The sequence below is a fragment of the Ammospiza caudacuta genome, chromosome 4, assembly GCF_027887145.1.
Source record: "Ammospiza caudacuta isolate bAmmCau1 chromosome 4, bAmmCau1.pri, whole genome shotgun sequence".
Classification (NCBI taxonomy): domain Eukaryota; kingdom Metazoa; phylum Chordata; class Aves; order Passeriformes; family Passerellidae; genus Ammospiza; species Ammospiza caudacuta.
In genome coordinates this window covers 64,123,677-64,150,694 of record NC_080596.1, presented here as the reverse complement: position 1 = coordinate 64,150,694, position 27,018 = coordinate 64,123,677, and the positions used below count along the sequence as shown (strand labels likewise).

Sequence of the window (27,018 nt, the reverse complement as noted above, 5' to 3'; positions counted from 1 at the left end):
GGTGCAAGATTAAAGGTATATTTAATTCTGTGTAAAATATGCTCTATGTTTGAAATAAAAGAAATGAGATAGAATAACAAATGGAAAAGCAATCAAAGAGGTTCTTAAAAACTAGCCCTGAGTAACCAGATTGGTCCTCTTTCTCAAGTAGTCTTACTAACTATAGGGTACCAATATTCTTAGCAAGGATACCAGAAAAATAGGGAAGGTGTGCATGTTCTTGTATAACAGACAGCCATATATGGGTTTCCCACCTACATACATATGAGCATTCCACTCTTTCCCTCTGTTCATACTGTTTCCAGGAAAACCAACTTAGGACTCAGTATCTGTGGTCCATACTGAATGTATACAAATAGCAGAAAGCCCTATGCCAGATTTTAAAAGCATTGTGCTTTGCAGGGCCAGACCTACAGATGAGTACTCAAATTTCCAAATCTACACAATTAAGATATATAGATCCCTATTAATTTGTTACTCATTTGCAATTTGTATCAGAATCTTAAATATATTGGGTAGAGACAATATTGGTCTAATTTAAAACTAATGGGGAAAATAATTGGTTTCTTGTATTTGGACATTTTATTTATCATGGTTTTTCCATTTGCTTTGAGTATAAACATCAATGTCAGATTTTTTTTAACCTGTGAGTTTTGTAATCTGTAATGGCTGTGGAGTCTTTCCAGGTGTATTTAATGGCATAATCTTATCTTGAACTGCATTTTGAAATGAAAGCTCAAGTGTAGTTTAATTTGCTGGCAACAGGAGGAGGGAAGGAATGCTGTTCTTTCCTTAGGGAGACAGCAGTTCCTTGTGCAACATTAACTTAAAAGAATATGAGACACATATATGTTGCCAACAGGAATGTAGATGTATAGAGTTCTGAAAATAGTAAGTGTCAATAGGGAAGGGTTGCAGATGCCAGAAGAAAAATGTAAGCTCCCAAGTGCACACTCTCTTTTTATTTTTGCCTTGTCCAATGCCAAGACTGACATTAAAAATTCAGGTTTTCTCTAAAAAGTGATTATTAAAAAAAAGTCTGACTTCAGAACAGATGTGTTTCCTGTGTGTGTTCAGAATTGTATTTATTTGTTTCTGTAACTCTGCTTGAATATGATATTTTCACCTCTTAGACATGTGCAGCCAAAAGCAGTGTGAGCGAGAAACCAAATCCAGGTTCTCACTAGGCATGAGCTGTGGAGCTGCTGCACAGGGGCAGCTCTGCCCGAGGCTGGTGGGCAGCAGGATCTCTGTACCCACTCCCCTTGGGAACACAGCACTTGTGCTCTGCACCTCTTTCCCCTGTGCAAAACACTAGCCTAGGAATCTGTAACAGGGCATTAATCCACTTAACCTGCACTGGCAGCAAACTGAACCAATTACTGCTTCTTCTGTCTGTGTTAGCCACCAAGTGTTCCCCGTGAGTTTCTTCTGTTTTATACAAAATACAGCTAGATCCTACTACCTTCTACCTTTCTTCCTTTGAGTCTTTTGGGGTTGGTTGCATGTGTCTTTAAACTCATTGATTGCTGTGGTTCTCAGCTAATTCCTTTAAGAGTGGGTGGCCCAGACTTCGCCGTAGTACTTCAGAAGTGGACAAGCTATTCCAGTTGAAGTCTTTCTAGAGATGTGTTTGCTGGAGTGGAAGGATATTGTATCTAAGACATTTCCTTTATTCCCAAGAGCAATTGATTGCCGACATATTTGCTTTGTGATCTGGACCATTTTCTACAATAGAAAATGGTTTAGTCAGTTTTCCTCATTTTGGTTTTGTACTTTTGTCACTTGGCTTTATTGAATTTCATCTTCATTTCAGATAATTTCTCCAATCTATCAAAATAATTTTGAATTCCACTTCTGTCCTGCAAGATATCTGCATCCTTTAAAGTTTGATTTCATGTACTGACTTTTTACATCAGTCCATTCTGCCTTCCAAGTTATTAAAAATAAAGGAATTTGAAGAAAATGCCATAGTCTCAGTTGGCCTCATATTCCAGTTGCAAGATCTATCACAGGCAAGTGGAAAAGCCTCATTTAGCTTGCAGACTCTTAATCATGTAAGTGTGTAAGGTGTAAAGAAGAACCCAGCTTGACTCTCAGATCACACAGTGAACGTACGGGACTTTTAGATGGAGGGGGAAAAAGAACATCATTGTACTTAAAATCTGATTACCCTTGCCAAAGAAAATCAGAGTAGGGGAAAAATATTGAAACAGTAGGATTCCATTTACTCAGAGACCCTATTCAGACTTGTGCCATGCTTCAAATTACAAATAATACCAGGGGTGGAGGGGATCAGAGGGAACAATGACAGTTGTGGAAGAAGTCGTTTTGCTGCTTGGGTACCTGGCCACAGCAGCACAGCATCTTCACTTTGACCCAACTTCCTGGCTGTGTCTGCCCCCTTCTCTCCTGTGACCTATTCCTTAAGTTTATTTTAATCCAAAATATTTTTAGAGAATTAATATTTTTTTGGTTATGTTTAGGCCATTATTTCAGTGTTTGAGCATGTGAGTGCACTACGTGAAAGGGAGGTTGCCATGGTAATTTCTCATTATTGTTGAATAGAAAAATAATTACTCTGGCAAAATCCCCCATAACCTGTCAAAGCATAAGTTAAAGATGCCTGAGGGCAGCCTTGCCTTCACCATCCCCTTTTTTACAAAAAAAGAGAAAAAAAGAAAAAGAAAAAAAGAAGAAAAAAAAGGGTTTTTTTTAATAACTGGATCCTGTTTTGGTTTGGCTGGGGACACCTCATTGGGTTTTGTTCACATTTGTCTTTGAGAGTAGGTGGGCTCACCTGTGACAAGGGTGGGACAGAAAATTAATCAGCAGAGCATTTCAAAGGTTGACAGGATTTATATACCCTTTTTTAAGGTTGGGTTTTCTGTCTGGGGGTAGGGTGTTGCATTTTATATTCTTCTTTTTTCCTCACCTAATATGCAAAAGCTTAATATAAAGACTTCAGACCATGTTCAAACTATGAGAAAGTCTGGATATTTCATCTAACCAGGGAGGAAATCCACATTTTTCTTGCTTTCAAGACTTCTTGGGAACCCGCATGAGAGCAGATCTGTGTGGTTTTGAGGTGAGGCCCTGCACTTTCCCTGCTCCTGGCTATGCCATGCTGTCCTTTTTGTTCCCCTGTCATTGGATGCTACAGGAGTAGCTCCAGTGATACCCAACTACTGCATTAACAAGAGCTGCAAATGTGGTGTGTGGCATTGCTGAAATCCTTCCCTCCACTCTTCCTTCCCTATGACGAGTATGTCCAAAAGGTTCAATGGTACTGGAGCCTCTCTTTAGCCAAATGGCAGAGGGGGAGCTCACAGCTACTTGTTGGACAATACACCCTTGTATGGGCTTTTAATGCAGCCCCCAGGCTGTGCTGAGTGCAGGGCCCTGTGCAGGGGTGTGTTGGACACCTGTGAGTGTTTCATGCTGACCACTGTGTGTTACATGCTGACCACTGTGTGTTTCATGCTGACCACTGTGTGTTACATGCTGACCACCGTGTGTTTCATGCTGACCACTGTGTGTTTCATGCTGACCACTGTGTATTTCATGCTGACCACTGTGTGTTTCATGCTGACCACTGTGTGTTTCATGCTGACCACCGTGTGTTTCATGCTCACTGTTGTGGCTGCTTGGCTACTCAACACAGCAGCGTTTGCACGTGGGAACATTCATCAGGTTTACACCAGGAAAGAACAACAGCTCTCTGTGACAGCAGATTTCTGAGATGTGGGGACAGCTTTGATACCTCTTTGTGTGACTGAATGGCAGGGCTGTATGATCCTGTCACTGCCAGGTTGGATGAGCCTTGGCAGGGAAAGTGTATAACAGGCTCTGACTCAGACAAGAAGTCTCTCTAGGGTCTCTGGAAGGAACCAGATTGTTAAAACCTGTCCTTACCATTTCTCCATTGGATGCTTGACAAAAAATCAAAGTAAAATTGAGAGGAATATATACCTTGCTTCACATTTTGGAGTGAAATCCAAAAGTAACATCATCAGGAAATACAGCAGAAGAACTAAAATCCCCAGATTGCTCTGCATGTGTACATAATGAATATGATAGGTGCATATTTTCTTTTAAATTGGCATTTCATCTCAGGATCTTTTCCTGTGAAGCAAACATTTGTTTGCTTCATATCTGGCTTAAATCTAAATTGCTCAGGCATTAAGAGGTGCTCAGACCTCACTGCTCAGTGAACCTGGCCTTGCTCTCTGGAAAGAAAGGTGCTGTGAGTGGGATCCAGTGGCTCTGAGGAGTGCAGCACTGACCTTGTGTGCTGCAAGTCTTGGGGCCTCAAAGGAGCAGAAAAGACTGAACCAAAAATTTAGAATCCAGCTATTAAATATAACAATAGCTTTCAAATGAAACAGTTTATGGGTTTTGTGTTGCCCAACTTGTGTAAAACCCTTGCAAGCTGGGCAACTTGCTCAGGTGCTAGACATTGAAGTTTGGGTGCCTGTTGTTGATCATCCCGGTCTGAAAATGCCTGGTTCAATTGATAAAGTCAAGAAATCTCCTGTAATGCTGTGTTAGTATGTGTTTTACATTGTTCACTATTTTAATAATTGCCCTGTCCCAGCTATGTGTATTACTGTGAGTCTAAGTATGCACAAGTCATCTTAACTTCTTTTTTTCACTTTTTGTATCACACTTAAAAGTAAAGATTTCTCACAACAATTACATTTAAGTAACTAGCTGGTATTTAATCAACCTGAAGTACTGTATTTATATTAAATGCATTGGAGTAGAATGGCCATTATATTTAGTTTCTAAATAACTTTCTTGTCATCTTGTGCTGATGATGAGGTTATGTAACATTATAGAATTAAGTATGAAGGGATTTTTCATTACCAGGACCAAGCATTTGAGACACACTGCCCAGAAAAGGAGGGAAAACTCATAATTGCTTTATTTGCAACTGATGTATAAAACTATATCTAACATTTGGAGAAAAAATGTTATGGAAAAGAAAGTTTTTACATATTTAGTATGCTGGATAAAATTAAAATTTATTATACAGTAAGTTAAACACTTCAGTTTTTTTCCTAAAATAGAACTTTATCTAGGAAAAGTTAGTTTGAAATGTCATATAGACATCTGTACCCCAAAACCATAGGTGAAGAAGCCAAAGTAGGTGTGATCCTGCTGAATTTCTTTTACAACAGATGAACATATTTTCATTTTACCTCCTGTTAAGTGAATGATCTGTTGCTTCCTAGGATAGTGACAACCTCTGGTGGGATGCCTTTGCAACTGAATTTTTTGAAGATGATGCAACCTTAACACTTTCATTTTGTTTGGAAGATGGACCAAAGCGATACAGTAAGAAATGTATATTTTTTGTTCTAATGTTAAGTATGAGTTTTGAAAAATAGTAAACAGTTTATCTGTACAAGACAGATGCAACCCTGGCAATGACAAAGTCACTTGTGTATAGTCAATGACTATTAAGTTACATTAAAGAATTCCATGAATTGGGAATCCGTTTTTTATGGAATTCCTCTGAGTTTTATTACATGAAAATAAATTATTTCCTAGTGGAAATAATTTTTGGATTTTTTTTTTAATTAATGTGGCTGTTCTTGCACTCTTTGGTAATTTGTCTTCTGCAAAATTCAAGTGTTGAGTCTTGTGGGCAAAATTGTTCACAGAAAGGGAACTTTATAGCAAATTTCAGTATTATGGCTGGAAGGGCCTCCAAAATTAGAGGGATCAGAAAAACAACAAATTAAAATCTATATCTTTGCTGATGAAGATAAGTGTTATTCCATCAACAGTGTGGATCTGTGCTGCTTGCCCACATCAAGGACCAGCCTTGGATGCTGTCTAAGCAGCAGTGGAAGTGTAGAATACTCTCAATTGAACACTAAGTGAAAGCTTGAATAAAAGTGAAGCAGTGAATAAATCTGATGGCATTGGAATCCATTGCCTGCACACACTGAGCAGCAAAAAGGGATAAAATTCATTGAACAAATTGTTTGAAGTGAATAATTCACTCAGCTTTAACACCAAGCAACAGAGAGAAGTAAACATTGACAAACTGCATTACCAATTGTTTGACTCCATTCAGAGTGACCCCTGCTTAATGGTGACAGATTGTGCTCTCTACTTAATGTTCTGAATCTTTTGAGGTTCTTCTTTTTCATGAGTGACTGTCAGCCTATCACTCACATACTTCTAATTCCTATTATCAGTTATCTCAGGTATTTATTTGACAAGTGTTACCTTCTTCTGAAGAAAAAATAACAACCACTTTGAATGCACGTTTCTGGGATTAGTGTTGACAGAATTACAGTTTCTTGCCTTTCAAAGCAAGTGATAACTCTCTAAAGGTCCTCAAATTACAGCCTATAGCAACGTTGGGAACAGCTGATCTGTCCTGATTAGGTTGAGTCAACTTGTCAGATATCAGATTTGCTAGTTGTGTTATCAGTCCAGAAGGCACAGATACATCAGCAAAAAAGCAATTAATGTCCAGTTAGATCAGAGGAAGTTGTGATTCTGGAAAACGGTGCTGCATATGAAAGAATTTGTCAACGTGTAAAATACTCCTGTTGTCACAAATGCTTGATAATGGTTGTATTGTCTGTAACTGGGACACTTTGGCATGAGGTAATACTGGGTTTCTTAGCATTGTTGCTGATAAGAATGATTGAAAGATCAATTTACTGTAGTCATGGTTTTAAAAGTGACTAGTACACAGAATTTTTCCTCTGGTTTTAATTTCTGGCCTCTGAACAAACTGATTGGTTTATTCTCAACATCTGGAATTGAAGCTCAGCACTTAAGGCTCTTTGCTGGTAATTAATATTTCCTTTCCTTTGTTAGTTAATTTTTACTAGTGAATAGTTAATAGTAAATCAATAGTTACTGACTACGGTATTAGTGATGATTTTTGACATGAGCAGTATTCCAACTCAGGGAAACTCTGAAGAGCATGCTCGTGGCTGTTCCAGTTTGAGACTTCCATTGCTTTCTGACAAGGCTTTGGGAGCAGTTCAGAGGCCTCTGTGCTGACCAAGTCCCTGCCTGGGGACACCTTTGGCATTGCTTGTGGTGGCTGCAGGGTGGAGGCTGCATGCTCAGAGTAGCTTTCTCTTCCTAGCTGGGAACTTTGTGTCCAAAACCACATCCAGGAGTTGAGAACAGAGAAGTCTGCTCCCCTTACAGCTCTCCGTTTTACTTGCCCAAGCCACGCCCATGCTCTGCTGTTCTCTTATGGGTGCTCTTGGCATTGCCCAAGAACCACAATGGCACCCAGAACTTCTATTCCAAGCTGCTGGAATTGCTGACCAGGGGCTGTGGCTCCTGTTAGGTGAGTACAGCTCGTGGTTGCAGCACCAAACATGAGGTTCTGAAAGGGGTGAAACAAAATTGTCCTCTTCTTCATCTGTGCTGTCTCCAGCAGGACGCCTGCCTCCTTGCCTAGAGAGTGTGCTCTTTAGGGTGGAGAGGGCATTAAAAACATTGGAACTGGCAGAGAGGAAAGAGAAAAGACAAATTGTTTGCTCTCATTCTTGTAGGCACAGATAGTAATGGAGGGAACCAAGATAAGGCCCAGGAAAGGAGAAAAAGGCATCCTTTGAGAAGCTGTTTATAAAGCTGAAAGTGATGAAAGATGCCAACTCTTGCCTTTGCTCTAGGATTCAGGTCAAAATTGCCTGCCTTTGTCTTGCTTCAGCCTGTGAAAGCTCTGCTTACATCTCTGACATTGGTTGTGGCCACCACCAATTTTTTTTTCCTTTGGGCAATGTTTTCCCTCTTCTGAGAACTAAAATATTCTTTTTTGGAGCAAACAAATTCAAAGAAACCCATTGCACGTGTGCGTGTGTGGAAAGGACAAAAACTTTTTTGCTGTCCAGGGCCTCGTTTTTCTCTGGGTTATGGCAATTCCCTGCCCATTTCCCTCCTCCTTCTCAGGGGCTATTTAGCACTCAGTTTTGCCCCAGGTTCCTTCTTCAAAGCCCCTCAAGAATGTTGTGGGAGGCTGCTGGGAACTAATCTCGAGTGCAGTTCCCAAATTTATTTGGGACTTTTTTCTCTTGGTTGCTGTAGACTTTTCCTTTCTGTGAGTTTGGTATCATAGCCTGTTTCCCATCTGGCTCTCTCTGCCCTCTGCTCTTACCTGAACAGTCCAATTCCACAGCCAATGCAAATGTTCAGAGCAGGCCTGTGAATCAGTGTTTGCGTAAATGGTACAAGATTTTTTTTTTAAAAATTACTTTTATTTGCCTCCCTCTTTGGTTAAACTTTAATATACAGTTTTGTCCAAGAAATTATAAGGGTTGTGAACTCACCTTTTTTTTTTTGTTGTCTCAGAAAACAAAGTTGGTTATTTACTTTCGTGGCCCAAAACTGAAGCTTTCTGAAGAAAACAAAATATTTTTAGGTGTTTCACTCATGTTACCATGTTTTAGAGCACTCCTCTCTATACTGAGAAAAGCAGTTTTCTTCCCTTTGCTGTTCTCAATGTTTCTCGACAACTGTCAGCTCTGAGATTCTTTCATTTGTAGGGAAAAAGAAGATGTGGTTAAAATGGTGGTTTTAAGTCACTGGGTTATGTTTACTTTGATTCACGTCTGGCAACACTATGTACTGATACTTGAGCCAGCTCTAAATGTCCCTGTATCTGCATGGCACAGCATGTAAAGGTACTTACTTATGCCCTGGGAAGAGCAGAGGTTTGTTACTTCAGTGATGCACCTGTGTTAATTAATTTGATTGCCAGGTTTGTTAGACCTGGACCTAGTTATCTGTGCAAAACAATATTCTGCCTTGGATAGATGTGACTTGAAAGCCCAGCTTAACTTTTTCATGCAGAGATTCTGTGTCAGACCAGAAATAGCTGCTGTGCCCATCTTTGCAGCTCCTTTTGTCTTTCTTCAGTATTTGATTTCTGTACATGCAAGAACTTTACCTTCTGCAATCCTTTCTCCCTGGCACAGTGTTCCAGAAAGAAGATACTATCTTCTTTCAAAGAGACACTGAAAATATGTTTTTCTCCTACTTGCTTATACCCCTCAGCTATTCTTTTGGTCTGCTATTATCTATGAACCCTACTTATGTTACTGAATTCTATGTTGAGATTTTAATGAAAATGCTGCAGAAAATAAAGATATATTTTAAGTTAACAAAGGTGTAAGTTATGCATTTCTCTTGTCTGGCTTTTCAGGGTAGCATGGCTATCCTGAGATGGAGAGAAACCTCACACATTCCAATGCTTAAAAACAAGGAAAGATTCCCAAAAGTAGAGATGCTACCTGTCTTACACTGCACTGAATTATAGTCAACAGAAACTAGGATGTAAACACATGAAGTTCATTCTACAGTGAGAGCAAAAAGAAATTTGCTCTAATATATTATGCCCTGATTTGATTGTTCAAGAAATAAATAGGATTTAAACAAAATCAAAGAAAGAAAATATGCCTAATGAAGCAGAATTTTTATTTCCTTGTTGTGGATAAAGCATTCATTTCCTGTTAAGAGGCTTCTATCCCTGTAAAAGAGTAAATACTAGACTCTGATCCATTGTTGCCCAGGTTCTTTGTTTCTCAGAGACAAAATATTTCCCGAACAGATAAGAGAAACAAGTTTGATTGACAGCTCTTAGCAGAGTCTCATCAGCTGCTGTGCTGACAGCCTGGTGATGCGCACTGTGCTGATGTGGTGGGGACTGACAGGTGATTGACAGCCCAAGACTGGGGAGACAGGAAAGATGAAGCATGCTCAGTAAGAATAATGTGCAGTGTTTATGCAGCACTGCAGAGAATAGGAGCTAGAAAGTTAACTCTTTCAGGGAAAGTGATTTTCTAACACATAATGAATGCAGTTGCCACTGTACAGAAAATTAGAGCTTCTCTACGTTTCTCTTCTGTTCACTAAATGATTTCTGTCCATGGAGGAAGTATAATGCTGTGAGGAAGCAAAAGCATGAGCTATTACATTTGTAGCTGTAAAAAAATTTCATGTGTGGTAGATATGATGGAGTCCTCAGAATGGATTTATTTAAGCTTATAGATGTAGAATATATTGAGAATTTCAGGCACTTTTTATAGGCTTTCATCACCCAATTTTATATGGCATTGCATAATGTTACACAGTAGAAATTTCAAAAGGAACAATTTGATCTCTTTGCTCTCCCTATCCTTAGGAAAATATAGTGATTTCAGTTTTATTGTTGCTCTGAATCTGTAGCTGATAATTGAATATGTATTTTCTGTTATAATTTCTACTGCAGTTTGTGTGTGGAATGTACAAGGTAACTATACCAGGCTTTGCATTTTATGCCTCTTTTTTTTCATTCTCTCTACTTGGCTCATGAACCGAGTTTGATTTTTTTCTTTTCATTTCAAGAAAGAAAGAAAGAGAAAGAGAAAGAGAAAGAGAAAGAGAAAGGAAAGGAAAGGAAAGGAAAGGAAAGGAAAGGAAAGGAAAGGAAAGGAAAGGAAAGGAAAGGAAAGGAAAGGAAAGGAAAGGAAAGGAAAGGAAAGGAAAGGAAAGGAAAGGAAAGGAAAGGAAAGGAAAGGAAAGGAAAGGAAAGGAAAGGAAAGGAAAGGAAAGGAAAGGAAAGGAAAGGAAAGGAAAGGAAAGGAAAGGAAAAAGGAGGGTGGGTTGGTTTACTGGGCAATAGTTTCAGAGTGAACTTTGGACCAAGCTGCAAAATCATCAATTTCAAAGTGCTGCAACAGATTCATTGTGAATTGGTTCCTGTTTTTATAACCAGTGCAATGCAGGTAACTTTAAAGCCCTTTATTGAAAAAAAACTTGCAGGGGTTAATGGTGAGAAGCTACATCTAGTGGGTATTTCTTATAAGCATATTTTGGGAACAAACAGGGAAAGTTCATTACACATTACCCACGTGAATAACTATTTTCAAAAAGATGGTTTGAGGGGCCAGCATGCTACATTATCACCCCAGGTTTCTAAAACTCTCATCTAGCTTCTCTCCTATAAGTATAAGAGAGAAAATTAAATTTGCCTTGAGAAAGAGATTGTTTTATTTCCAGGAACATCTTTATTTTTCCCTTTATTTTTTTTTCACAAGAAATCACAGTCATTAAATATCATTTGAGCACTCAGGTACAACACAGTAAATTGGCCTAGCTTTGTGAGACAGCTTATTCTGTGCGACTCCCTGGTTCACCCTTATATACCACTATTCCAGTTCTGGGGTTTTTCAAAGTTTCTTTGTAATAGTTTTGAATTTAATTTCAGAACATAGGTAAAAATTTCATTAAAATCAGATGTAAAAGGTCCACAATTGCCTGAATCACATTAGCCCCTCCATCCTCCAGCTAATGATTTCTAATTAACAATTACTTTCTAAAATTGATGTTTTAAAGAGTTCTCAATCAATTTTACATATGCTCTGTGAAAATTGTATAGTAATAAACTTTAGTAAGAATATAAGCAATGCATTAGAAAATTGAATGCTTTACAGGTGTCTAAGTGTATTACAGCCCTGCACTTATCTTTATCACCCAAACTTTTGTAAGCTCATCAAAGAATAAAATGAGATTTGTTTGACAAGAGCTATTTTGCATAAACCCATGTTGACTGGCATTAATTACATCCCTTTCACTTCAATATTTGTCAGTTAAATCCTGTATAATTTTTTTCACTATTTTGTCTGGATTGATATCAAGCAAGTGTATTATGTTATGCTGTTCCCTGACTCTATAGTATCCCTTAAATATCAGCTCAGCAGTAGCGGATTTTTAAAATTCCCTCAGTAGTTCTTTTATTTCTTTAATTAATATTTTATAATACCAGATAGAAATGGGAAAAAAACCCCTTAGAACTGATAATTTCAAAACATTTACTTCTCATAGTTACTGTTTAAGATCCATCTTAGTTGTCAATGGACTAGAAAGCACTTTTCACTCAAGAGCAACATTCTTTCCAAAAGTAGAACAAAAAAGCTTCTTATATGTTTGAAAGCTTTTCTGTCCCTAAAATAAAGTTTTGATAAATTTCAAGATCTTATTTTTGCTAGTTTTTATGGGTATGAATTTTTCACTGCCAATTTCAGAATCTCATTCTAATATTTTATATTTCATCGTATGTTTTTACAGAACATTTCCCCCTTTTTTATCTTTGTTTTTATTTTTTACAGTCATCATAATTATCAGGATTTTGTCCCTTCTAATTATTGCCTTTGTTTTCCTACTTACTTTTTTTGCCAAAATTGTTTTCTTTTTCACCTTATAGCTTCATCTTTTAGATATCTTAGGAAGCCTCTTTAACAGATTCTTAATTTTCATGCATAGTTTTGTTCTGTATTTTCTCCCCATCAATGGACCTGTGGTGAATCCAGTATTCTGAAGCACCAGCTGTATTTCTCCTACTGACTGGGATTGCCTTTTCTTTGTCTGTACTGAGTGCATGTTTTGGATGCCATTTGTACAGAAACATGTGATCTGATTGGAGAGTGTATAGGGCAAAGCAAAAGTCTTGAAATAAACTTTCTAAGAAAAATTGAAGAATTTGAGTCAGTCAGTCTGCAGAAGAGAAGACATGGAAAAAAGGAAAGAGGAGAATGGGACATAATAACAGGACATAGCAAGAAAAGGCATGTGGTCTGTTTCCATAGCCATGATGAGCAGAAGAAGAGATGCAGGCCTTAAATTGCATTAAAAAAAAAAAAAAAATATATATATATATATATATATATATGAAAAATAAAAAAGAGGGGTTCACTCTTACAAGTGAAAAAAAAAGGGAGTGCTTGGAGAGATTCCCCAGGAGGCTGTGGAGCCTCTTGTACTCAGGGGGCTGTCTGACCTTCACCTCTGTTTCCCTGAAGTCACCAATCCCAGAGCTGGTGCCAGTTTCAGTCCCCTGGTCAGTTCAGCCTCAGCCATCATGACAAGTTCTGGAACAACTTACACATCTTGGATGCTAAACTTTTTGTGATTAAAAACACCTTACTGTTTCTAATTTTGAGCAGGAGAAATAATGTTTTTCTAATACTGCTGGCTAAGCAATACTAGCACATGCATTGTGCTGCAATGCAATTAGCTGCAGCATGTGCTGCAATTAGCACATGCATCTTCCACCAATTTCCTTCGAAACAGCATGTTTCTTTTTCTCCATATTCTTGACAGGTGTTAAAGAATAGTTCCTGCCAGTTCCTGATTTGCAATTAGCAGGTATGAATTAGACTTTTGCCTCTGCCAGCTGCAGTCTTGTTAGCTAGCTTAGTGTTCCTGCACCTCTGAGTTATCAATACCTCCAAAATACAGAAGAAGGCTTCACTGCAAAGTGCCAACCACGTGCAACGTGTGTGGGCGTTGCCTGTGTGCACACACACAACATCAGTTAGGTGGAAAAGTTTATCATGAAAACTGTTTCATCAGCCTCTTTCTCAACTATCCTAACAAATCATGTAAGATTTCAGATACCTTGCAAAGGGAGAGCTCAGATTTCTTCTTCTTGTTACTGAGCATGTTGTACAAATCAACATGGGAGACCCTATGTCTGTGAAGTGGTACATGGAAAAGGGCTGCTCATGTAATGGGGGCTACTAACTCCAAATGTGCATACTGTGCAATTATATGGAGCCTCTAATTGCAGTTTCTGAACTCCAGTCAATCAGATTGGTTCTGCTGTTGTAGAAACAATTTAAGTGATAAGCCCTCTTTGGGAGAAATCTTAATATCACAGGACATGACACATTAAAGGTATCTTGGGTCCGTTCAGAAGGAGAAAGAGTAAAGGCAAAATTAACATGAGAGAATCACAGTGATTTATGGGCTTTTCCCCTGCTAAATACAAATAATGCCTTTGTTGTGGTTGGCTTTTGTTTACCCAATTGGTCCAAATTATGTAGCATTCAGTTCTTTCTGCAGGAGGTGATGTTAATAAAATGATGGAATCTCATGCCAAATAATAGAAATATAGCTTTTTACATCAAAATATTAACTAATTTTACACTATTTAAAAATTCATGTTAAATAATTTCTTAACTGTTTTGTGTGCCTGGTGTAATGGCAATTGTGAGGAATTGGTCAGTACTTTTTCTGTTTTGCTGAATAACTGTATTTGGCTTCAAATGTTGTCAGTACATTAAATTAATTTTCTTTTATTAAGAAAGAAAAGTTTTGCTGTACTAGAGGTATTTTAGATTTCTTTTTCCATGAAGTTGAAAATATCCAGTGGTTAGTGCTTCAACTTTTAATGTTATCAAGTGATTTTTAAAATGCTGAGTTAATATATGTTATGTTCTTTCAGAAAAATGTCCTAATATAGTTACAGAGTTCCTGTAAGAAACAAGACTGAATGAGAATATTCATGTTTCCCTTAGTAGCTGAGAATTTTTTTCCTGCATTTTTCATTATTTTCCTTTTGTTTTGTTACATTCATGTTCTTTCTTTTTCAGAAGTAAAACACCTCACTTTATGAATTACCTAAGCAACACCATTAAAAATACAGAAGTTTTGTGGCAGAGGATATTTTCATATTGTCTCATTTCTAAAACAGAAAGTCATTTAATTAGTATAGTAGTTTTATCCACAATTGGTATAAACTATAACACTTCTGAGCACATGCATTGCCTGAAGGTATTAGAAATAAATTTCCTTTTATAGAGCATAGGAATAACTAAACTATGGGCCAGATTTTTTCTTCCCTTTTTGAATCTGCAGGTATAGGTGATCCAGCACAAAATTCCTAATTATTCTGGGAAGTTATGCATATTGGGATGACTTTATAATTATTTATAAATTCTGTATTGTGAATTTACTCTTACCAGTGCAGTTAGTGGTGTTGAATACTTCATGGCTTTAGCACACTGTCAGGACAGGACTTGTAGGTGCAGATGATCTTTTGTAAGTTCAGATAATAAAATATTTGCTCCTCTACCCTCAAATTTAATCTTGCAGACCTGTATGCATGCCCAAATAGAACATAGTCAAATACACAAACATACATCCTAATATAGTGTAGGTTCTATTACACAAAATGTGCATGCTTGTGTTTAATGTACCAATAAAACTTTATTAAGACTTTTACATTGTATTTCTATGATGCAGTAGAGCTGTTCCACATGATGTACCTTATTTTTAGGCACCAGGTATTTACTGTAGTGCAATATTTTAAATGGCTTAGGAGAACACAACATGCAGCATCACCAAAAATTATAGAATCTTTATAGAAATACATTTAAACTGGGTCAGCTGCAACTCCATGATTAGTAGAAATAGACCCAAAAGCTGATTCTGGACACTGAGATACTATTCCCAATTCCATATTGAAAGTTTCCTTGAATTAATGCAGTCATGATTTTTTTTTTTTATAAGTCTGCTGTGTATGGGAAGGCTCAGATATTATACAGTGACTATCATTCTTTATCATATTGAATTCTGCACTCCAAATTATATTACCTTTAAAATGTTGCTGACATTTTGCTGTTCCACTCTTCTGATCCATATAGGTTTTATACCATAAGATTTTAAGTTCATTCTGGTGCATATAGCAGTGTAAGCATTACCTTGCATTTCTTGTTTCTTCTCCCCTTATTCTCACAGAAAGTGGTCTCTGTGAAATATTTGCTTGGGATTTTTTAAGACAAATTAACTCAATACATAGATACTTATAAAGGTTTACATCAGAGAGGACAGTTTATAGGTGTATGTATAGGATTTGGAACAGAATTATTAAGATTTATAATATTCCTTTGTTTTTGTAGAGTTTGAACTACTTTTCTACTGAACTGCTGGGAATATCCTGGCCCCTGAAGGACACTGGTGTCCAGCCCTGCCTGTGCAGGAAAAAGTGCTAGTGCAGGTCCATTGCTCCAGATATGCTCTTCTTTGAAGGATCTTGTTTCAGGTCATTGAAAGTGTTGGTGTCTTGGTTTTATATTGTATGAGAAAGCCAAGAGAAGGATTGCAAGCAAGCTCTGTGCTGCTGAGGAGATGCTGCCACAGCACATGGCGTTACCCTTGTGGTGACACTGTGTAGGGCTGTTCCCTTGCTGCCACCCAGCCAAGACATGAATCAACAGTCACTGGTTGAGAAAATTTTGTTGCTGAAGAGCACTATCACATGCAGAGTCTGGGTGTTCTCTTCCATAGCTGTGCTCCAGAACAAACTGCACATGTAAGTGTTCCTTCAGCCAAAGAGGCTTGTGCCTTGACTCCAGGGTGAGGAAAGTGCTATTCCTTCCTTATCAGTGTCACCTTTTGCACACCATTCAGCTTCAAACATCTGCTTTTTATCTGTGACTTGGGCTAATCTTAGCTTCCCATTTTGAATATAGTACAGGTACATGTGCGGAGATGCACCAGTGCACAGGAATGGCTACTTCTGAGTCAAATCCATTGATGCATTTCACCACTACCTGAAAGTAGATGTTGACCATTTTGTTGTATCTCTTGAAAATCCATTACTCCCAACTCCATTGGACTGTGATAAAGGTTTATATATACAATTTTATCTAGTCCAGAAATATTAGAACACTATGTAATTCAGTTTTATTTTTGTCTTTAATGTCTGTACTTGAATTAATACAGCATTACTTTTCATCCTGATATCAATCTTGTTCCTTTCATTCAGATCCAAATTCCTTTGTAGTACATTATTTAATTCACTAAAATAAGGTAAAATGAAACCCTGGTCCAGGGAACATTAAACTAACATATTTTTTTGTGTCACACGTGATAGCAGCAGTCTGCTGTATAAATGGTTGTGTTTCCTTCCCCTCTTTTAGTTGCTGACAGACTTTAAAACTTTTTTCCCTTTCAAGAATTGATATTACCTCTATTTCTTCTTCCCCCCAACCCTACCCCCATCTTCAGCATTAAGGAAAATCAATTCATTAATTATTAAATTATATTAGACAGATTAAAAAATATACTTCTCTTTTATAAATGCAAGTCCCTATTTTTTAAGCAATTTTGAACTCAAACTAGTTTGGTATTCTCTAACTGTGGATCTGTGCTTTCTTTTGTGGCAAATTAGCTTTGATTTGACAGCTATTTTTGTTTCAAGATTGTAGGCACACCAGCTTTACTGAGGCTTGGCTCTTAGGGACAGTTGCACATGCATGGCTGGCTGTGCATCAAATTCTGTAAACCAAAGGGATGCTCCAGGTCATGGTCTTAAAAAAAAAAAAAAAAAAAAGAAAAGAAAAAGAAAAAAAAATGTCCAGGCAAAGAGATTTTGAACCACAACATGGACTTGCAGCAAGAAAAGATATATCAAGCTGGAAAACAAAGGAATGTCTTTCCTTTCCAGACTTTCTGTTCAGTATTCTTCTTTTCTACATTATGCATGCACAATTAATGGAATTAGTTAATAGTTTTAAAATGCAAATGAAACAGAGGGTATCTTATACTGAGAAGGGTTAGATTTAGCTTAGTGAAACATGCACAGCCTGTAGTGTGAATTTGTGTACAACTTGGGAGTTGTATTATGGTAGGGAGAAGGTTCTTGACTAAAGAGAAAGTCTGGACAATACATTCCAGCCACCTTCAGAAAGGTAGAGTTTGTACTGTTAGTACTCTCAAGGCCAGCTTGTTGATTGAATTTATAATCTGTTGTGCTGGCAGCTGGATGCTACACTGACATCAGCAGGCAGCACAGTGCAGTCAGAATTGCAGTATTGAGGGCTTGGATTTACACACAGCTCATGTTTGGCAGAGGTTTATTTCAGACTAGGTCCAGCCCAGTCTAGTGAACTATCTGTCTGTTGGCTGGCATGCATTAAGTGATTCCTGGAGTCCATCTGACTCCTTTCTTATGAAGGCTTTAGAGTCTGTGAGCTTGGAGACCTCTCCACATCATGGACTAAAGCAAGGGGATTCAGCCACTGACTTCAGAAAAGTGTTCCTTAACTGAGCAAAAAAGTGAGTGTGAATTAGGTATGGAGTAGGAATTCCTTTGTGATAATGCCTTCATTAGGCACCCTGCCAGATGCCATCTGTGCCATCCTGGGATAAAAAGTTTATTTAATTTTACTTTTGATATCATTTATACCATAGACCTAATAACCCTCTGCTGTTCTCCATTATTTCTGTGAAAAGCATCCAAGTCCTGGAGGAATCTCTTCTATATACTCATTACCAGTCATGTTCCTGTGACAATGCTCTTCTCTGGTCTGATGACAATTCCTCTTCCTAAAACACCTGGTTCTTTTGTTTTGTTTTTCTTTGCTATAGAGCTGTGGAAAAGGTAGACTGTTCAGCACACAATCTCCCACCCTTTTTTTGTTTATTTTAGTCTTTGTGAGTTCTGCAGCCTTGCTCTACAGCTGTGTCTCAGCCCCTCCAGTGCTTGGCAGCAACTTGTTTTGCTGCTTGAATCTCCTTCCCCCATGTGGGGGTTGAGGAATCAGCCCCATCTGACAGCCCTAGAGTGCTGTGTAGGAACCACATCCCATGGATAAGGTCATCATGCATGCTCTTGGCAAACTTTGAAAGCCAGTCTTAAATCCCAAAATGCTTTCTTCTAAAGCTTCTTTCCCCCCATCAGGTCTCTTTAATAGTAACAAAGACAAAAGACCTATTTAGGATCTGATGATGTGATTATGCAATAGAGGGCTCAGATATAATAAATATAACTTTGGCTGCTCCTAGCAATAACTTTCAACAGAATGTAACCAATATGTCAGTAGATATATTGTGAACTGCATGATTTCAAATAAGTATTAATATACCTTGATATGTCTGTGGATTGTAGGAAGGTGCACACATATATATTTACTTTGCAGTAAATTTGTATACTATCAAATTCATTTGTGCAAATATATGTGATCATGTAATTACACTCTGCATTATTGTGATACAGATGCACAGGGAAGCAGGATTAAGATTGTGCTGTCAGCTTCAATTTGAATAACCCCTGGCATCTGAGAACACTGCAGTGGAACATTAGCTTTTGGTGTGGCTTTTGCTGCAGCTGCTGGAATTAGGATCAATGCCTGCTTCTCTTTGGCAAGTTTCTGCTATCCAGAGCACAGGTGTGGTTACCTGGTCATTCTGATCAGTGCACTGCTCATCAGCAGCACACAAAAGAAGTAATAGAAATGAGGGTAATGTTCATGGGGAGCATTAGCTAGGACAGAAAAGGCACAGGGTAGCTTCTCAGCAGAAGCAGTCACTGAGAACTGTGGCACAGTCTACAGAGCAGAGCTTTCCATGGACTGGGCCACCACAAGTGCATCTTGTTACAAGAAAGTAATGAAGTGGCCTGCTAGAGTTAGCAAGGACAAGCACTCATCCTTAACCAACTTCTAGATGCCCTACTAGAAAGGAGAAGAATGTCATTATTTTATTTTTGCTTGTTTGTATAGGGTATTATGAGATAGTCAATAAAGTCTGTTTAAGTTGAATGATTGTTTAAAGACATCTTAGTATCTACTGAAAGAGCTAGTTAATAGCAGAGACAGCAAACAAAAGATATTGTTTACAGGGAGCATGTTAAAACCATTTTTAAGCAATGCTTTAATGAGATAATATTGGCACATGAGAATTTTCTGGTTTGCATGTCTTGCCAATTGAGTATTCCCCTTCTGTCACTTCTGTTTTAAAGTAAGGTTTATTGGAATTGCACAGCATATATATAATTTGTCTTTATGAAACTGATACATTTACTCACCAGACCATGACACATTTCTCTAGACCTGTTGGTAGGATCTAAACTGTACTTCTTCTTTGTGCTTTCAATTTGAAAGCAAAAGTCAGCAGGATTGAAAGGGACAACCATGAGTCATTTACCATGAAATTTTGGAACAGTTTTAATATGAGAGGAAAAGAGCTGGAAGCCTGCATCAGACAGCTGTGTTACAATAGCACAATACAGTGTTTCAAATGCACATTACTATATGATTTTCATTCTCACTGAAAAAAAAAATTTTTTGGAAGATTTTCAACTGCTTACATCTTAGTTTTCTCCTTCGTTATACCATCATAGTTATACTATTTTTGTCACTGTTAATTTATGAAATGATGTTTGATATGTCTAGCTAGTTTAGTTATTAAGGAAGGAAGCGACAATTAAAAGCATCCTACTCTACTAATTATATTCCAGTCAGCAGTGTTTGGAAAAAAACCTCCAGCTTTTGATATATATTTTTGTGCCTTACCTATGCAATGATGAAGCAAAAGGACAGAGAGCAAAATTTTCAGAGGTCACTAATTCTTACAAGTCATTTTTACAAGTGTTCATGTAAACCTCTTATTAATATATCCATGCTTGCCATTATATATAGCCATCTGATGAAAAGAAAAATCATTATTAAAAATATCGGTTTATATGTTTAGAATCTCACCATCAGTTATGAAACTTTTACTTTTGCTTTTTTGTAAAATAATTATTAGTGTACCCAGTTTTCTGGCACAACAATCTTGGTAAAATGTTGTGCATATATAGCCTTCCTATTTGAAAAGCAGTCTAGGAAAGATAACATTTGATTGACTGCTTATGAGTAAACTTCCTATTCCAGACAATGTAGCTGAACATATTTTATGCAAAAATATTAAAATGCATGGTTTTCTGAAACAAAGATAGGCCAAAACATCAGTAATTATAAAAGTGTTTATGCAATACAACAGTTCTCTTTCATTTGATAATTACCTTTTTAAGCTAGTGTCCGGCTAGCTCTGTATATTTTAAACAAAAATAATTTTCTTGTTAATTCATGGCAGAGATCCAGCACTCTTCATCAAAATATTGGTCTGAATTTTTGACTTAATTTTTGATTTTCTGAACTGAATTAAGCAGCTCCTTCTTAGATTTCCTCTTCATCATTTTCCACTCTATTTTTCCATTATTTATTTCTACTATTATACTTCAAATTACACCGTATTAAGTTATAGAGTCACAGTGTGTTTTTTTTTTAAAGTGACCTTAAAGTTCATCTGGTTCCAACCCCCTGCCATGATCAGGACCATCTTTCACTAGACCAGGTTGCTCAAAGCCCCACCCAGCCTGGGGTGGGGGCTTGAACGCTTCCAGGATGGGACATCCACAGGTTTTTTTTGGGCAACCTTTTCCAGCATCTTACCACCTTCATTGTAAAGAATTTCTTCCTAGTAGCTCATCCAAACCCACCCTCTTAGAGCCATTACCCCTTGTTCTATCACTACATCACCTTTTAAAAAGTCCCTCCCCAGCTCTCTTGTAGCGCCCTTTAAGTACTGGAGGTGCTATAAGGTCTCTCTGGAGCCTTCTCTTCTTCAGGCTGAAACAGCACATCTCTCTCAGCCTGTCTTTATAGCAGAACTGCTCCAGCTCCCAGATCATCTTTTGGAGTTTGCCCAGGTCCCTCTGGATGGCATCCCTTCCCTCCAGCCTTGCTGCATCACACAAGTTGGTGTCATCTGCAGCTGTGCTGAGGGCGCTCCTGATCCCACTGTCCTGATAAAGGTGTTCAACAGCCCTGGTCCCAGTGCAAACTCTGAGGAATGCCACTTGTCCACAACTCTTTGAGTACAACCATCCTGACAACTCCTTGTCCTCTGAGTGCTTCATCCACCTAATCCATGTCTCTCCAGTTTAGAGACAAGGTTGTTGTGTTGTACAATGTCAAATGCTTTGCACAAGTCCAGGTAGGTGGCATCAGTCCCTCTTCTCTCCTCACCAACATTGTCAATCACAGTGTCTGTGTCTGGCTGAGTTCTGCCCAGTGCTAGCAGCCCTACACAAATAGCAAGAATTCCCTGTCTCAGTACAAGCCAAAGAGTGTGATTTTTTTTTCTCTCTAACTCTGGTTGGTACAATTTTAAAAATGGGAAAACATGTACCAACTTTTTAACTCATTGCTTATTTTTCAGACTAATGATAGACAAGGATCATGTTACAGGGATGACAGATAACACAAAAATCATTTAACAAAACATGCAAATGTTTCCTTGGATGATGTGAAAATGTCCACAAATCCTCAAAGGGAATTTTCGGGTTTTTTTCTGTTTCAAATGTAGTTCAGACTTCTTAAGTGTGATTGCTGAGAACCATTAACAGACTTAGATCAGTGGAAACCTTTCTTAAAAGTTACATTTTCTTCTTTTTCTTTTTTCCAAAAGAAATCTAACTTCCTGTTTCACATCTCAGATGCCTTGTGCTCACTGAGAATAGCAGCAATCAGGTTTTTCCTGTTGCTGAACTGTCTTAAATACAGACATCTACAAAGGTGGCACTAATGAATCTCAGCTAATATCCTGTTTATTCTTACAGAGCTTTTGTAAAGATTCCTTTGCTGTCACTAAAGATGCTTTTATGATTTCTGGAATGTATTTATCTTTCAAAACAGCAGATAATCTTTCATCTGTCTGCTGTCATTGCTATTTACAATTGCAGTGGCACTAAAGATGATCCTCCTCAAGTTTCCAATCCATAGTATTTTCTCAGGTGTTTCAAAACTGCAAGAAGTTATTTCAGAGATAATATATTTCATAAAGACAATTAAATCTGATGCCTTGAATTCCTCAGGGTGTGTCACAAGTGACTCAAGATCTTATTTGTTTTCCTATAGACCACATGAGAAGATCCTTTTATTTGAAATTAAATCAATTTTATCCATTGCTAAAAGTGCAATGAAAATTAGTTCAGGATGGTGGAAAGGTCATATATATATATATATATATATATATATATATATATATATATATATCAGAGTCCTCCAGCCAGTGCTCTAGGCATGCTGTAGAGTAGAATAGTCCAATTTTCTGTCTAATAAAAATAAAAAGGTAAGGGAGGACAGGTAGTGATGTTTCAAAGTCCTCCTTTGCTTTTAGTTAACATGACGTCTTAAGTAGTCAGTTCTTTTTTGACAGTTCTTTCTGGATAGCAGTTGAGTGCCCAGTTCCCCCACAGACTTTCACACCCTGACCTGCATAATCTGAGAACATAAAAGTGGGAGAGGGCAGGAGGGGGCTCTGGCTGGTCGGATGCCCTCTGAGAAGGACTCGTTCCCCTGGCCAGCCCCTGAGCTGCCAGGGCACAGCACTGCGCTGTGTGACACCCAGGAGCGCCTCCCTGCAGCCTCCAGAGTGACCCCAATTCCCACGTGCTTGGAAGCTGAATTGGCTCCAGGAGCTGCTCCCTGCCTCTTAGTAGAAAGAACCATCTGTTTATCCTCTTTGGGAATGTTCACATTCCAGGTGTTGAGCCTACTTTCCCTCACCAGGCACTCAGGCTCATAGCTGCGAGGATCCCTAGATGATCTTTAAGGTCCCTTCTAACTGTAGCTGTTATATGATTCTATGTTCCTTGAAATGCTTTGAAACTAGGACTTGAGTGATTCATCCCACCTCACTGAGCCATCTGTTAGAAGACATCTGGATTTGTCTGGTTTAGAGTTTTAGGATTCTTCTTTTTTAAATTTTTGTTAAAGTAAGAAACTGCAAGATTCAGTCCGGCCCTTTTCCTGTTCACGCAGCAATACACTGCCATGCAGAATTCTACTGAATACCACCTACCTTTCATCTGAAGTTTGATCAGATTAATCTATTTAAGATCAGTTTGATCTATTAAGTTTATTGGGACACAAGTGTTCATTAGTACTACATCTCTGTGGCCAGACAAGTGTCTTTTGGAATTAAAAGAGTACCACACTTCAGAATCTCAGAAAGTGTCACAGTGTACAAATTTAACACAGTTGGGAACAGTTTTATTATTCTTATTTCTGTAGAATTTGGACATGGGAGCTGCTCCAAGCTGCTATTACCTGCCACTTCCTTCGTCCCCTCCTCTTCAGTGCATGAAAAGAGACAGCAGGGGCCCTGCCACAGGACCAAAGTCTTCTAGCTGGAGACAGAAGGTCACAGCTGAGATGGGACCTGGACCTTGATGGGTGTCTGGAACAGGGGAAAATGAGGGTTTGTAAAAGTTTATTGTAGCTGCTGGGGTGGTAAAGCCAGCAGACAGAGGTAGGAAAAAGACCACAAATACTCTTTTCAGTGAGTTTATTGCTAAAATGTAATTGAGGGTCAGAATTTGGCTTACAGCAGGTAAAAGCCATGCAGGGAAACCCAGCACCTGAACAACATAGTGTTGTTTAACATTGTTTAAAGCAGAGATCAAGATGCGTTTGTTTTTGGGGTATTTTTTCCCTCTCATTTTTCAGTGTTCTGAGGTTTGATCTCTTCTGGAAGACAACACATGACCAGGATAAGTAGTATTCTAAAAGTTCTGGAAATAATGAGTGCAATATGAATTGTCTTACTCTAGTTACATATAGATGATAGGAAGAGAACACAAATCCTCTGAGTTGTAATTCCTGAAATTTCACTAAAAAATCAGACTTTTTCTTTAGATCACCCTTTTTGAAGTTTTAAACAAGATGCTGTGTAGTTAGAAAATTATTTCTTTAGTTAACCTCTTCTTTTACTATTACTTATTGCTCTTATTTTTCTGGTATTGTCACCTTTGGCACATTTGGCCTCATTTTAGATAGAAGGTGCTGAAATAGCATGGGAACTGCTGTTTTCTCAGGATCTGGAAAATTGCCAAATCCTGTGCTAAGTTGTTTATTATTGCAAGAGATCAAATCTGGTTCTGAAATCAGGCTCAGTGAGTTCTAGCTATGTAACCAGAAGTTTGAAAGCATACATGATCTAAAGTGGGCCTCTTGTGAGTTGTATAGCACCATAAATTGAAAAGCAAATATTTTTCTCTTGCTGTAAGTACTGTTTGAGGTCTGAGAAGAATTCACAGATCTTCCACAGGAGGAACAAAAATTCTCTCTTCCACACTGCCATCATTAATCCTATGCCATGCATTTTCTAGAGCAAAATACAAATTAATTTTATGTAGCATAGAGCTAAAAATCAAAGGTAATAAAGCCTTGCAGGTTACCTCTAATCTGTGGTATGTCTGGCTGCATCATATTATCCATGGAGAAGAGACAGTTTTCATTTGAGCACAGTCTTTTTCTGCTTTATTTTTTTTTTTTTAATATAACTTCTATTTTTTATGAGGAAAATTACCATGCTTTCATTTATTTTGTCTCTGACATTTTTATTGTCCTGGAGGTTAAAAAATTCTATACACTGTGATTCCTGTCCAGTAGCTGTCCTGAAAATTTGTGCTTTTGCAAACTTTTTTCTTCTTTAATTCAGAACCAAAACCTGTAGACAACACTGTGCAAACAATGTATTAGCACATATATTGTATGTGCTAAATAAAGCTGCTGCCTTCTGCTGTGATTTGTGACTGAAGTTACCCCTCAACAAGCGTAGGTCTAAGCCATGCAGCTAACAAGGTCAAAATCTTGTCTATTCAGATTGTGACAGTTAATTCAGGAAAGATTTTTTTTGTTGGAAAAGTCGAGATGCTTTTTTGATTGCCTATCCTAAACACTTCTACACATGGGAGATGGACATCAGGCAGCTCAAACTATCCACATGCACAGGTTCTGGGAGCCTCCAGGCTCATCAGGGTTACCTTCTGCACAAATAACTGCAAAGACTTTCCAGTTGACCTTCTTGCAAATAGAAGTCCAGAAGTCTTAGATGGAATTAGATGGTGTGAATTTTGGACATGACGCTTGCAATAAAGTGTTTGTCTTTGCTTGCAACACACACCAGTTCTACGTAGATGTGTCCTTGTACCTCCATTCCTTATTACCAAGACAGCATTTGACAATTGTGAGGATGGTGAACATGGACAATTTATGTCCACAACAGGCTCCTGAATATGTTCTAAAACATGTGTCTAAGGCTATAAAAATTTGCCTCAATTTTAAAATTCCAACACATCTAATTTTCCACAAAATCAGTGGAAGTTACTTGCATGGTTGAGAGGAGGATGGTCAAGGCATGCAGAGGACATAAATGCCTCCTGTGTGTGGCAAGCCACTGTAAGATTAGGTGGCTGATATTACTAGTGCAGTTGAAAATGCAGACCTGCATATCAAAGCACATTTAAAGAGCAAATCTGCGCCATGGAAAAAGCTGGTCCTGCAAATAGCCAGCATTTTCATCTCTGAAGTTTTTTGTCAGTCTGTAATTCCAAGTTTCTCATAGGTGAGAAAGCATCTTAGAGGCAGAAGATAAATTCTGTTCTCTCTCTGTTATTAAATATCTGATAGAAAAGGGCAATACTTATTGAAATCACAAGGCAGCTGTACATTGGATTTGTGTGGCTAAACTGTTAGTGATTCATAGCTTTCTCATTTGGGGTAGGAGAAGTAACCTGCTATGTCCTTGGGAAAGACCAAGCCTCTCCTATGCCACTTCTTCAGTTATATCTTTTCAGGCAGCAGTGACAGCTTGTGTAGACTGCATCATCTTATCTTTGTCATTGGTCTTGTAACTGTTAGGTATTCCTATAGATACACGGCTAAAAAAATATAATTGAATGAACTATACAATAATTTTATTAGCTGACACAAAAATCAGCTTCTACACTTTTTCCCCCCTAGAGAAATACCATGACATTTGTGTAGATGTGAATTAAAAATGCCATATAGATAGGGCCTGGACTTCTGAACTCTCTTGAAAATGGAATATATATAGCTGTCAAAAACAGTAACAAAAAACAAGGCAGTGAGGAGGCAGATCTGTCATTCAGACTGATTGGGCTTACATATATTCACCACTTTCTGTATCTTGAACTATGCAGTACTTGATTGTCCAGATGGCTTTTATCAGCTGTTCAGCTGACAGAAGTCCATTGAAAACTGGCCTAACAGTGTTTGAATTACCTTGCTATGATTCCACAGGCACCTGAGGGCGGCTTTTAAAAGTTGAATCCGATTTAAGTCTGTGCTCATGTCAGACTAAACAGGTGTTACTTCTGTTTTTATTTGTTTTATCTGATTATTCGTTTAACAGAAATTGCCAAATTAAAAAAAAAAAAAAAACAACAAAACAACCCTGACAACTTCCTTTAGCTAAAGAGAAGAGAATTTGCTGGAATACATGCTTACTCCTTCTCTAATGTCAGTTTTGTTTCCATTTCTTTAAATTACATATCCATGTTCAATTAAATTTAGGTTTCTCAAACAGCTATTTGTCTGTGCTTCTTCTGAAGCAAATTAGACTTGAGGTTTTGTT

General features: G+C 38.0%; 1 protein-coding gene across 10 annotated transcripts in view; it reads left to right on the top strand.

Moving 5' to 3' along the window:
- Positions 1-27,018, top strand: part of LDB2 (LIM domain binding 2) — a 212,880-nt gene that overhangs the window by 66,552 nt on the left and 119,310 nt on the right. For all 10 annotated transcript variants that reach the window (XM_058803254.1, XM_058803252.1, XM_058803253.1 and 7 more), the window contains one exon: positions 5,238-5,340. In XM_058803254.1, coding sequence (XP_058659237.1) covers positions 5,238-5,340 — 103 coding nt within the window. The remainder of the gene's footprint in view (positions 1-5,237; positions 5,341-27,018) is intronic.